Raw genomic sequence first — 14,230 nt, forward strand, 5'->3', positions numbered from 1 at the left:
TCGCTCCAATCTTTCAACATATGACAGTCCCGCCATCCCTGGAATTAACCCAGTGAACCTACTCTCCATAGCAAGAATGTCCTTCCTCAAATTTGGAGACCAAAACTGCACACAATACTCCAGGTGTGGTCTCACCAGGGCCCTGTACAACTGCAGAAGGACCTCTTTGCTCCTATACTTAATTCCCCTTGTTATGAAGGCCAACAGGCCTTCAGATAACACAATTGTTACAAGGAAGTAAAAGAGTGGCACAATCTCTTCATGACCCAGGTTAAATTCCCCCTCCTGTTCTCCCCATGACCGCAGGGGTTTCCTCCCACATATACAAGAGGTACGGTTCAGTTGGTTATGTGAGTACAATTGCACAGTGCACATTTGCTGCGCCATCAGGTTTGATGCTGAAGCACCTTCAATAATTCCAAAAGACTGAAGTAGGGTAAATACTGAAAGGCTTTTACTCGCTGTACAATAGGACTTCCATGCTGAGTGTCTGCCCCTAGTCTGAGGGGGAGGAGCAAGGCGAAATCACCTTTATTCAGGGGTCTGTGGGAGGAGCCACAGGGGCAGTCAGCGGAGGGGCCTGTCCAGATGGTTAACCCAGTTACAATTATATATGGTTTACCCTCATTCTGGCAGCAGGGGCAGGAGCAGCACACCGCCAGGAGGTTTCCCACAGGTTGGCAGCACTCGTTTAAAGGAGAGTTTCGCGGGCGATGAGTGGCGGTAGCAGTGCAGAGTGGAGTAGATACAAGTACAGAAGGGATAAGCTGTTGTTGGGAGTGGGCCAGTGGTGAGAATGGGAGGGTCAGGCTTTGGCTCGGAAAAAGCGTTGGCTCAGGATTTCTGTTAACGTTTTCTTTTTTTCTTTCTGTGTCAGGGGTACTTAGTGTAGTTTAAATGGCCATCATGCGTTCTTCATGCCGGATGCTGGAGTCCTGGGTGACCCAGAGTCTCCCGGGGAACTACATCTGTGTGAAGTGCGTCCGGCTGCAGCTCCTTGAAGACCGTGTTCGGGACCTGGAGCGGCAGCTGGATGACCCTCGGTTTGTACGGCAGAGCGTGGAGGATCATCGCTCGGAGTTACAGGGAAGCAGTCACCACTAAGTTGCAGAAGGCAGGTAACTGGGTGACTGTCAGCAGCTGGGATGGGATGGTGAATAGGCAGTTAGTGCAGAGCACCCCTGTGGCCATTCCCCTCAATAATATTTTGGATACTGTTGTGGGGGATGACCTCCCAGGGGATGGTTACTGGCACTGAGCACGGGTCCATGGTGCAGAAGGGAAAGAGGAAGAAGTGGGGGCATTAGTGATAGAGGGCTCAGTAGTCAGAGGAACAGACAGGAGATTCCGTGGATGTGAACGGGACATCCGGATGGTATGTTGCCTCCCAGGTGCTAGGGTTAGGGATATCCCGGATTGCGTCCACAGCATTTTGGAAAGGTGGGGAGAGCGGCCAGATGCATATTGGCATCAATGACAAAGGAAGGGAAAAACAAGGAGGACTGGAGGAGAGAATTTAGAGAGCCAGGTAGAAAGCTGAGACGCAGGATCTCCAGGGTGGTAATTTCTGGATTGCTGCCTGTCCCACGTGCCAGTGAGGGTAGAAACAGGATGATTCGGCAGATAAATCTGTGGCTGACAAGCTGGTGCAGGGGGCAGGCCTTCAGGTTCTTGGATCATCGGGATCTCTTCTGGCATGACCTCTTCAAAAGGACAGGTTGCACCTGAACCCGAGAGCGACCAATATTCTCAGGGGTAGGTTTGTTAGAGTGATTGGGGAGGGCTTAAACTAATTTGGCAGGGGGGTGGGAACCAGTGTGAAGGGACTCAGGTTAGGACAGATGGTGAAAAAGCAAAGATAGCATGCAGTCAGACTGTCAGGAAGGTTAGGGAGATGATAGGACAAAATTGCAGACACCAGGGTGAGTATTAGTACATTAGGGATACAGAATCAAAAAGGGTAGCAAATACAGTACTCGGTGTTATATCTCAATGCACAGAGTATAGGAAATAAGCTGGATGATCTTGTTGCACCATTACAGATTGTCAGGTATGATGTTGTAGCCATCACTGAATCGTGGTTGAAGGATGGTTGTAGTTGGGAGCTGAATGTCCAAGGTTACACAGTGAATTGGAGGGATAGGAAGGTAGGCAGAGGGGGTGGTGTGCCTCTGCTGGTAAAGAATAGCATCAAATCAGTAGAAAGATGTGACAAAGGATCGGAAGATGTTTAGTTAAGAAACTGCAAGGCTAAAAGGACCCTGATGATAGTTATTTACAGGCCTCCAAACAGTAGCTGGGACATGGACTACACATTGCAACGGGAAATAGAAAAGATGTGTCAAAAGGGCAATATTATGATCGTCATGGGATACTTTAACATGCAGGTATATTGGGAAAATCAAGTCGGTAATGGATCTCAAGAGAGTGAATTTGTTGAATGCCTACGAGATGGCATTTTAGAGCAGTTTGTCATTGAACCTACTAGGAGATCAGCTGGACTGGACTGGGTGTTACGTAATGAACCGGAGGCTTAAGGTGAAAGGATTTTTGGAGGCAGTGATCATAATATAATTGAGTTCAAATTGCAATTTGATAGGGAGAAAGTAAAGTCTGATGTAGCAGTATTTCAGTGGAGTAAAGGAAGTTACAGTGGTGTGAGAGAGGAGCTGGTCAAAGTAAATTGGAAGGAAATGCTGACAGGGATGTCAGCAGAGCAGCAATGGCACGAGTTTCTGGGGAAAGATGAGGAAGGTGCAGGATAGGTGTATTCCAAAAGCAAAGAAATACTCAAATGGCAAAATAGTACAACCATAGCTGACAAGGAAAGTCAAAGCTAATTTAAAAGCAAAAGAGAGGGCATACAACAAAGCAAAAATTGGTGGGAAGATAGAGGATTGGGAAGCTTTTAAAAACCTACAGAAAGCAACTAGAAGAATCATTAGGAGGGAAAAGATGAAATATGAAAGCAAGTTATCAAGAAATATTAAGGTGGATAAAAAAGATTTTTCAAAGATATAATAAAGAAAGGAGAAATGAGAATGAATATAGAACTGCTAGAAAATGAGGCCGGAAAAATAATAACGGGGGACAAGGAGATGGCAGATGAACTAAATGAGTACTTTGCATCAGTCTTCACTGTGGAAGATACCAGCAGTGTGCCAGATGTTGAAGAGTGTGAGGGAAGAGAAGTGAGTGCAGTTATTATTGCAGGGAAGAAGGTGCTCAAAAAGCTGAAAGACCTAAAGGTGCTTAAGTCAACCGGACCAGATAAATTGCACCCTAGGGTTCTGAAAAAGGTAACGCTAGAGATTGTGGAGGCATTAGTAAAGATCTGTCAAGAATCATTGGACTCTGGCATGGTGCCAAAGGACTGGAAAATTACAAATGTCACTCCACTCTTAAAGGAGGGAGATAGCAGAAAGGAGATTATAAAGCAGTTAGCCTGACTTTAGCAGTTGGGAAGGTGTTGGAGTCAAATGTTAAGGTTGAGTTTATGGACTACTTGGTGAGACAGGACAAGATTGGACAAAGTCAGGATGGTTTCCTTAAGCGAAAGTCTTGCCTGACAAACCTGTTGGAATTCTTCGAGGAAATTACAAGTAGGATAGATAAAGGGGATGCGGTGGATGTTGTCTATTTGGACTTTCATAAGGCCTTTGGCAAGGTGCCACACGTGAGGCTGCTTACCAACTTAAGAGCCCATACTATTACAGAAAAGTTACCAGCATAGTTGGAGCATTGGCTGATTATTAGGAAGCAGCTAGTGCAAATAAATGTATCCTTTTCTGGTTGGCTGCCAGTGACTAGCGGTGTTCCACAGGGGTCAGTGTTGGGACTGCTATATTTTATGCTGCATATCAATGATTTAGATGATGGAATAGATGGCTTTGTTGCCAAGTTTTCAGATGACAGCAAGACTGGTGGAGGAGCAGGTAATATTGAGGAAACAGGAAGGCTGCAGAAGGACTTAGACAGATTAGGAGGATGGGCAAGAAAGTGGCAAATGAAATGCATCCTTGGAAAATGCGTGGTCATGCACTTTGGCAGAAGAAATAAATGTGTGGACTATTTTCTAAATGGGCTGAAAATCCCTGACTATGTGCAGAAATCCCTAAAGGTTAATTTGTAGGATGAGTCGGTGGTGAGGAAGGCAAATGCAATGTTAGCATTCATTTCAAGAGGTCTAGAAAATAAGAGCAGGGATGAGATGCTGAGGCTTAAAATGGCGCTGGTGAGGCCTCACCTGGAGTATTGCGAACAGTTTTGGGCTCCTCATTTAAGAAAAGATGTGCTGGCATTGGAGAAGTTTCAGAGGAGGTTCACAAGGATGATTCCAGGAAGGAAACGGTTATCATATGAAGAACATTTGATGGATCTGGGCCTGTACTCACTGGAATTTAGAAGGACTTGTGGGGGGGGGGGGGTGGAATTTCACTGAAACCTTTTGAATGTTGGAAGCCCCAGACAGAATAGATGTGGAAAGGATCTTTCCCGTGGTGGGGGAATCTTGGACAAGAGGGCGCAGCCTCAGGATAGTGGGGCGTCCATTTAAAACAGAGATCCGGAGAAATTTATCCGGTGGTGAATTTGTGGAATTTTTAACCATAGGCAGTTATGGAGGCCAGGTCATAGGGTGTATTCAAAACAGAGATTGATTGGTTCCACAGCATCAAAGGTTATTTATGGGGAGAAGACCAGGGAGAGGGGCTGAGGAGGGGAAAAATGTTAAGAACATAGAACATAGAAATCTACAGCACATTACAGGCCCTTCGGCCCACAATGTTGTGCCGACCATGTGACCTACTCTAGAAACTACCTAGAATTTCCCTACTTAGGTTTACAAGGATGTTGCCGGGACTTGAGAAACTCAGTTACAGAGAAAGGTTGAATAGGTTGGGACTTTATTCCCTGGAGCGTAGAAGAATGAGGGGAGATTTGATAGAGGTGTATAAAATTATGATGGGTATAGATAGAGTGAATGCAAGCAGGCTTTTTCCACTGAGGCAAGGGGAGAAAAAAACCAGAGGACATGGGTTAAGGGTGAGGGGGGAAAAGTTTCAAGGGAACATTAGGGGGGGGCTTCTTCACACAGAGAGTGGTGGGAGTATGGAATGAGCTGCCAGACAAGGTGGTAAATGCGGGTTCTTTTTTAACATTTAAGAATAAATTGGACAGATACATGGTTGGGAGGTGTATGGAGGGATATGGTCCGTGTGCAGGTCAGTGGGACTAGGCAGAAAATGGTTCGGCACAGCCAAGAAGGGCCAAAAGGCCTGTTTCTGTGCTGTAGTTTCTATGGTTTCTACTGCATGGCCCTCTATTTTTCTAAGCTCCACCTACCTATCTTAGAGTGTCTTAAGAGACCCTATTGTATCCACCTCTACCACTGTCCCTGGCAGTGTATTCTATGCACCCACCGCTCTCGATGTGAAAAACTTACCCCTGACATCCCCTCTACTTCCAAACACCTTAAACCTATGCCCCCTCGTGTTAGCCATCTCAACCCCGGGAAAAAGCCTCTGACTATCCACACAATCAATGCCTCTAATCATCTTTCTTTCTTTTTAAATCTTTTTATTGAATAAGTATACAAAAAGGTAAGCCATATAGGCACTAATACACTGTTAGAATATAATAAAATTACAGGAGATATTAATACAAAAAAAATGATACAAACAATGTAATTTAAACATAACATACCAAGGTAACATAATAGTATACTAATTTTATATATATATCAATAGAGAAAAGGAAAACCGCCCCCCTCCAAAAAAAAACCCACCGTGCAACTAACTAAAAGCAAAGCAAAGCAGTGGGCTAACTTGAAATCAAACAGAGTTAAAAAACTTAAAATCACGTCCTCAATCCCGACCTCCGTTAAAAACAGTAAAAAAAACAAGAAGGGTATATATTACATTAAATGAAAATATTGAATAAAAGATCTCCAGGTCGGTTCAAATTTAAGTGAGGAATCATAAAGATTGCTTCTAATTTTCTCCAAATTCAAGCATAATATCGTCTGAGAAAACCAAAAAAAGGTAGTTGGGGCGTTAAGCTCTTTCCAATGTTGTAAGATACATCTTTTCGCCATTAAAGTAAGAAATGCAATCATTCTACGGGCTGAAGGAGAAAGATTACTGGAAATTTTAGGTAGTCCAAAGATAGCAGTAATAGGGTGAGGAGAGATATCTATATTCAATACCTTGGAGATAATATTAAAAATGTCTCTCCAAAAAGTTTCCAGTGTAGGACAAGACCAAAACATATGAGTTAAAGAGGCTATCTGCCCCGGATATCTATCACAAAAAGGATTAATATGAGAATAAAAGCGAGCTAATTTATCTTTGGACATATGTGCTCTATGAACAACTTTAAATTGAATTAGGGAATGTTTAGCACAAATAGAGTAAGTATTGACTAATTGTAAAATCTGCCCCCAGTCATCCACGGAGATGATAAACCCCAAATCCTGCTCCCAATCTACCCTAATCTTATCAAATAGAGCTTTCCTAAGTTTCATAATAATATTATAAATCATAGCCGATGCACCTTTCTGACATGGATTAAGGTTAATTATAGTATCTAAAATGTATGTAGGAGGAAGCATTGGAAAGGAAGAAAGTATAGTACTTAGGAAATTTCTAACTTGTAGATATCTAAAAAAATGTATTCTTGATAAATTATATTTATTAGATAATTGTCCAAAGACACAAGGGAACCATCTAAAAATAAATCCAAAAGCCTCTAATCATCTTATACACCTCTATCAGGTCACCTCTCATGCTCCGTCGCTCCAGGGAAAGAAGGCCGAGTTCACTCAACCTATTCTCATAAGGCATGTTCTCCAATCCAGGCAACATCCTCGTAAATCTCCTCTGCACTCTCTCTATAGTATCCACATCCTGGAACTGAACACAGTACTCCACGTGGGGTCTTACATAGCTGTAACATTACCTCACGGCTCTTGAACTCAGTCCCACGGTTGATGAATGCCAACACACGGTTTGCTTTGTCAGCAACACTGTCAACCTGCACAACAGCTTTGAGTGTCCTATGGACATGGATCCCAAGATCCAGCCACAATTGAATGGCGGAGTAGACTTGATTGGCCAAATGACCTATTTCTGCTCCTATGTCTTACTGTCTTATTTGTCATTAACTTTGTTTTTTTTTAAAATGGCAGCAGTACCTTGCAACACATAATTTAAAAAATCTATAAATTACAGTTAGAAATACATACAGTGCATTTAGGATAATTGGGACGCATCGGGACCAGTACATTTTGGCCCAGTTAGGCAGCTGCTCCAATTAGCTGAAGTTTCATGGAAATAGCTGAAAAGGATCTTTGATGATGGATGTTGCTACTTGAAGCAGCTCCTCCTGTAGATACTGACAATGGTGGGGAGGGAAGTGCCCGTGACGTTTTGGGCTGAGCCCACTACTCTGCAGCACAAGTTGATAGGGTGGTTAAGAAGCTGCATGGTGTATTGGACCTCATAAATAATGGGGATTGAGTTCAAGAGCCGTGAAGTAGTGTTGCAGCTCTATAAAACCCATGTTAGACTACACTTTGGAGTATTGAGTTCAGTTCTGGTCATCTCATTATAGGAAGGATGTGAAAGCCTTAGAGAGGGTGCTGAGGAGATTTACCAGGCTGCTGCCTGGATTAGAAAAGGTGTCTGATGAGGAAAGGTTGGGTGAGTTAGGACTTTTCCCTTTGGAGCAGGGGAGGACAAGAGGTGAGTTGATAGAGGTGTATAAGATGATAAGAGGCATAGATCAAGTAGACAGGCAGATTTGCTCCCTGGAAGTAAATGACGAGATATAGGGGCGTAATTGAGATCCACTAACATAGCGGTTCACGCGACGTTATTACTGTTCATGGTGTCAGAGCACAGAGTATTACCGGCACCCTCTGTGACGTTATCGTACATCCTCACTGTCCAATGCGCGGGCTTTCCCCCGGATGCTCTGGTTTGCTCCCATAGTCCAAAGATGTACCGGTGATTATATATTGTCCCATGATTGTGTTGGGATTAAATCAGGTTTGCTGGGCGGCGTGAAGAGCCATAAAGGCCCTAAATAAGTAATTTTAAATTTAAATTGACTAATTTTAACTATTTTTAATCTCTTTAATATATAATATTTGTAATCCAGGGAATCAAATATCGCTGTGATGATTGTACGTTCTAGTACCAATTGTATGGCGACAATAAAGTATAAAGTATTGGAGAAAAGTATAGCAGGGAACGTAAGAGACAGGTCTCTTACAAAGAGAATGGTGGGCGCTTTTAAGAAACCCTTATATAGGGATATGTGTGACGCGTGGCCAAGGGGTTAGGGCGTTGGACTAGCGATCTGAAGGTCGTGAGTTCGAGCCTCAGCCAAGGCAGCATGTTGTGTCCTTGAGCAAGGCACTTAACCACACATTGCTCCGGTCTACCCAGCTGAAAATGGGTACCGGCAAATGCTGGGGGTTAACCTCGCGATAGACTGGCGTCCTATCCGGGAGGGGGAGTCTTGTACTCTCAGTCGCTTCACGTCAAGGAAACTGGCATAAGCACTGGCCTGATGAGCCTATAAGGGATCTAGATATAGAAAATGGAGGGCAACGTTTGAGGGAAGAGTTAGATTGATCTTAGAGTAGGTTAAAAGGCTGACACAACATCGTGGACTGAAGAGCCTGTACCGTTCTCAGTTTTTACAAACTTCTTTAACCTTTTAAGCTGCCAGCGAGCCCCCAACTCCACCCCGCAAGCGGTACTTACCACGCGTGGACTGGACGGCGAGAGGCGACGTCCAGGAACTCCATGTCGTAGTCCGGCTGGGCCCTGCATATTGATGTGGTGGGGGGGAGAGAAGAGGAGAGGAACATCAGTCGAGCCCATCAGCACTGGAGAGAGGGTTCACCACAAACCAGAAACTCAGCCTGACCAGGAACTGGACTAAGGCTGTCAGAGCTGTTCAGGGGCTGGGGATTGATCCGTGGTGACTGACTCACCCCTGGACACCCCAAAGTTTATACACCTACGCCCAGCCCTTGTGGTCCACAAGGCAAAAGTCAGATTGTGATGGTGTGATAGGACACTCCACACTTCACCTTTGCTGAATCTACAAGTCAAGAGTGTGAAGGGACCCTCTCCACTTGCCTGGGTGGAGTTAGTCCATACACTCCACATCCGCCACACCACCTATCCCCCTTTCTACAAGTCAAGAGGGTGATGGGACACTCTCCACTTGCCTGGGTGGAGTTAGTCCATACACTCCACATCCGCCACACCACCTATCCCCCTTTCTACAAGTCAAGAGTGTGAAGGGACCCTCTCCACTTGCCTGGGTGGAGTTAGTCCATACACTCCACATCCGCCACACCACCTATCCCCCTTTCTACAAGTCAAGAGGGTGATGGGACACCCTCCACTTGCCTGGGTGGAGCTGGTCCATACACTCCACATCCGCCACACCACCTATCCCCCTTTCTACAAGTCAAGAGGGTGATGGGACACTCTCCACTTGCCTGGGTGGGGGTTGTCCATGCACTCCTTGTGGTTTTATAAGCCTCTATCAGGACTCCTCGAGCATCCTTCACTCCAGGAAAACAGTCCCATCAAATCCAGTCTCCTCATAAATCCAGCCTGCCAGTCCTGTTAACATCCCGGTGTGACTTTTCTACACCCTCTCAGGCATAATGACGTCCTTCCTATGGCTGGGCAACCAGCAATGCACACAATACTCCAAGTACGGTTTCACCAAAGTCTATGGTAAACCAATGGACTCTCACAGCTACCTGGACTATACCTCATCCCACCCTGCTACTTGAAAAAACAGTATCCTCTTCTCTTGATTCCTCCATCTCCATCGCATCTGCTCTCAGGATGAGGCTTTTCATTCGAGAATGGAGATGTCCTCTTTTTTCAAAGAAAGGGGCTTCCTTTCCTCCACCATTAACACTGCCCTCAACTGCATCTTTTCCATTTCACACACATCTGCTCTTACCCCATCCTCCCGCCACCCTACCTGGGAAAGGGTTTCTCTTGTCCTCACCTACCACCCCACCAGCCTCCACATCCAGCACATAATTCTCCGAAACTTCCGCCACCTCCAACTGGATCCCACCACCAAACACATCTTTCCCTCCCCCCACCCCCCACACTTTCTGCTTTCTGCAGGGCTCACTCCCTACGCGACTCCACTGTCCATTTGTCCCTCCTCGCTGATCTCCCTCCTGGCACTTATCTTTGCAAGCGGAACACGGGCTACGCCTGCCCCTACACCTCCTCCTACACCTCCTCCCTCACTACCATTCAGGGCCCCAAACAGTCCTTCCAGGTGAGGCAACGCTTCACCTGTGAGTCTGTTGGAGTCATATACTGTGTTCAGTGCTCCCGGTGTGGCCCCTTGTATATTGGTGAGACCTGATGTAGACTGGGAGACCGCTTTGCTGAGCATCTGTGCTCCGTCCACCAGAACAAGTGGGATTTCCCAGTGGCCACCTATTATAATTCCCCTTCCCATTCCCATTCCGATATGTCCATCCACGGTCTCCTCCACTGTCGGGATAAGGCCACACTCAGGTTGGAGGAACAATACCTTATATTCCGTTCAGGTAGCCTCCAACCTGATGGTATGACATCAATTTCTCAAACTTCCAGTAATGCCTCCCGCCTCCCCCCTTCACCATTTCCCATCCCCTTGTCCCTCTCTCAAGTTATCTCCTTGCCCGCCCATCGCCTCCATTTGTTGCTCCTCCTCCCCTCCCCTGTTTTTCTTTCTTCCGTGGCCTTCTGTCTCTTTCAACAATCAACTTCCTAGCTCTTTGCTTCATCTCTCCCTTCCAAGTTTCACCTATCACCTGGCGTTCCTCTCTCCCCTCACCCCATCTTTCCAATCCACTCCTCAGCATTTTCCTCTCCAGTCCTGCTGAAGGGTTTCAGGCCGAAACGTCGACTGTACTTTTTCCATTGATGCTGCCTAGCCTGCTGAGTTCCTCCAGCATTTTGTGTGTGTTGCACGGTTTTACCAAGACCTTGTGCAACTATAAAATGCTACCCATAAGATACAAGACACAAGCAAAATCAGGCCATTCGGCCCATTGAGTCTGCTCTGTCATTTGATCAAGGCTGAGTTATTGTCCCTCTCATCTCCATTCTCCTGCCTTCTCCCAGTAACCTTTGACTCTCTTACTAATCAAGAACTCATGAAGCTCTGCTTTGAATGTATCCAATGACTTGCCTTTCAGAACCGTCCGTGACCATGAATTCCACAGATTCACCAACCTCTGGCTTAGAAATTATTCCTCATCTCCACTCTAAATGGACATCCCTCTATTTTGAGGCTGTGCCCTCTGGTTCTGGACTGCCCCATTACAGGAAACATCCTCTTGGTGTGGAGAAAGCTTCACTCTGCGTCTGACCCTGGGAGTGTGTGATGGGACGGTGTGGAGGGAGCTTCACTCTGTGTCTGACTCCGGGAGTGTGTGATGGGATGGTGTGGAGGGAGCTTCACTCTGCGTCTGACCCTGGGAGTGTGTGATGGGACAGTGTAGAGGGAGCTTCAATCTGTGTCTGATCCTGGGAGTGTGTGATGGGACAGTGTGGAGGGAGATTCACTCTGTGTCTGACCCCGGGAGTGTGTGATGGGATGGTGTGGAGGGAGCTTCACTCTGCATCTGACCCTGGGAGTGTGTGAGGGGACGGTGTGGAGGGAGATTCACTCTGTGACTGAACCCAGGAGTGTGTGATGGAACAGTGTGGAGGGAGCTTCACTCTGTGTCTGACCCCGGGAGTGTGTGATGGGACGTTGTGGAGGGAGCTTCACTCTGTGTCTGACCCCGGGAGTGTGCGATGGGATGGTGTGGAGGGAGCTTCACTGTGTGTCTGACCCTGAGAGTGTGTGATGGGACGGTGTGGAGAGAGATTCACTCTGTGTCTGACCCCGGGGGGGGGGGCGGGTGATGGGACGGTGTGGAGGGAGCTTCAGTGTGTGTCTGACCCCGGGAGTGTGTGAGGGGATGGTGTGGAGGGAGATTCACTCTGTGTCTGACCCCGGGGGGGGGGGCGGGTGATGGGACAGTGTGGAGGGAGATTCACTCTGTATCTGAACCCGGGAGTGTGTGATGGGACAGTGTGGAGGGAGATTCACTCTGTGTCTGACCCTGGGAGTGTGTGATGGGATGGTGTGGAGGGAGATTCACTCTGTGTCTGACGCCGGGAGTGTGTGATGGGATGCTGTGGAGGGAGCTTCACTCTGTGTCTGATCCAGGGGGGGGCGGGTGATGGGACGGTGTGGAGGGAGCTTCACTGTGTGTCTGACCCCGGGAGTGTGTGAGGGGACGGTGTGGAGGGAGATTCACTCTGTGTCTGAACCCGGGAGTGTGTGATGGGATGGTGTGGAGAGAGATTCACTCTGTGTCTGACCCCGGGGGGGGGGCGGGTGATGGGACGGTGTGGAGGGAGCTTCACTGTGTGTCTGACCCCGGGAGTGTGTGAGGGGACGGTGTGGAGGGAGATTCACTCTGTGTCTGAACCCGGGAGTGTGTGATGGGATGGTGTGGAGGGAGATTCACTCTATGTCTGACCCTGGGAGTGTGTGATGGGACGGTGTGGAGGGAGATTCACTCTGTGTCTGACCCCGGGAGTGTGTGATGGGACAGTGTGGAGGGAGATTCACTCTGTGTCTGACCCCCGGAGTGTGTGATGGGACAGTGTGGAGGGAGATTCACTCTGTGTCTGACCCCCGGAGTGTGTGATGGGACGGTGTGGAGGGAGATTCACTCTGTGTCTGACCCTGGGAGTGTGTGAAGGGACGGTGTGGAGGGAGATACGCTCTGTGTCTGACCCCGGGAGTGTGTGATGGGATGCTGTGGAGGGAGATTCACTCTGTGTCTGACCCTGGGTGTGTGTGACGGGACGGTGTGGAGGGAGATTCACGGTCTGGCTAATTTTGATATCACAGCTCTGTAAGGTGAGGCTGAGAGGGACACACACTGGGGTACATTGTGTGTGCATTCAGAGGATGACACTGGGACACTGCGCACCGAGAGTGCAGGAGCAGACCGTAGAGAGTTAATCACATTTACCATCTCCCACAGCTGTTCACAGCCCTGAGGCTGGGTGCCATCGCTGCCGCCGTCGGCTCAACACTGCAGCTCGTTTCTGTCTGCACTCTGATTGCCACTATCTGTCACGTCCCTATCATCTCATTCTACCCACTGCTTCATCGCAATGCAATCTGGACACAAATACAATGCAGAGGGTGAGAGGAATCGATAAGAGACCGATGCTAGAACCAGGGTGTTTGTGGGCTGAGAACAGGGTAGATCTTATACTGCGAACAGCAGGGCACTGAGGAGCGCTGTGGAACAGAGGGATCTAGTAATACAGGTCTGTAATACCCTGAAAGTAGTGTCACAGGTAGATAGGGTCAGAAAGGAAGCTCTTGACATATTGGCCTTCATTGAGGATTAGAGGGATCTTGGGGTCCGAGTCTATAGGACACTCAAAGCTGCTATGCAGGTTGACTCTGTGGTTAAGAAGACATACGGTGCATTGGCCTTCATCGACCGTGGGATTGCGATTGAGAGCCAAGAGGTAATGTTACAGCTGTATAGGACCCTGGTTAGACGCCACTTGGAGTACTGCGCTCATTTCTGGTCGCCTCACTACAGGAAGGATGTGGAAACCATAGAAAGGGTGCAGAGGAGATTTACAAGGATGTTGCCTGGATTGGGGAGCATGCCTTATGAGAATAGGTTGACTGAACTCGGCCTTTTCTCCTTGGAGCGATGGAGGATGAGAGGTGACCTGATAGAGGTGTATAAGATGATGAGAGGCATTGATTGTGTGGATAGTCAGAGGCTTTTCCCTAGGGCTGAAATGGCTAGCACAGGAGGGCACAGTTTTAAGGTGCTTGGAAGTAGGTACAGAGGAGATGTCAAGGGTAAGGTTTTTTTTTTACGCAGAGAGTGGTGAATGCGTGGAATGGGCTGACGGTGATGGTGCTGGAGGCAGATATGATGGGTCTTGTAAGAGACATGGAGCTTAGAAAAATAGAGGGCTATATGGGTACCCCTAGGTAATTTCTAAAGTAAGTACATGTTCAGCACAGCATTGTGGGCCGAAGGGCCTGTATTGCGCTGTAGGTTTTCTATGTTTCTATAAGTCAAAGTATTGAGTACTGAAGTTGGGATGTTATGTTGAAATTGTATAAAACATCACTGATGCCTAAT

The 14,230-nt window shown here is 47.3% G+C and overlaps 1 protein-coding gene across 1 annotated transcript in view; it reads right to left on the minus strand.

Annotated features, from left to right (window-relative positions):
• LOC134338888 (PDZ domain-containing protein 4-like) overlaps nucleotides 1-14,230 on the minus strand; it is a 111,462-nt gene that overhangs the window by 72,632 nt on the left and 24,600 nt on the right. The window contains exon 2 of the mRNA XM_063035052.1: nucleotides 8,772-8,834. Within this exon, the coding sequence (XP_062891122.1) occupies nucleotides 8,772-8,834 (63 nt within the window). The remainder of the gene's footprint in view (nucleotides 1-8,771; nucleotides 8,835-14,230) is intronic.

The sequence above is a fragment of the Mobula hypostoma genome, chromosome 28 (assembly GCF_963921235.1).
Source record: "Mobula hypostoma chromosome 28, sMobHyp1.1, whole genome shotgun sequence".
NCBI lineage: Eukaryota > Metazoa > Chordata > Chondrichthyes > Myliobatiformes > Myliobatidae > Mobula > Mobula hypostoma.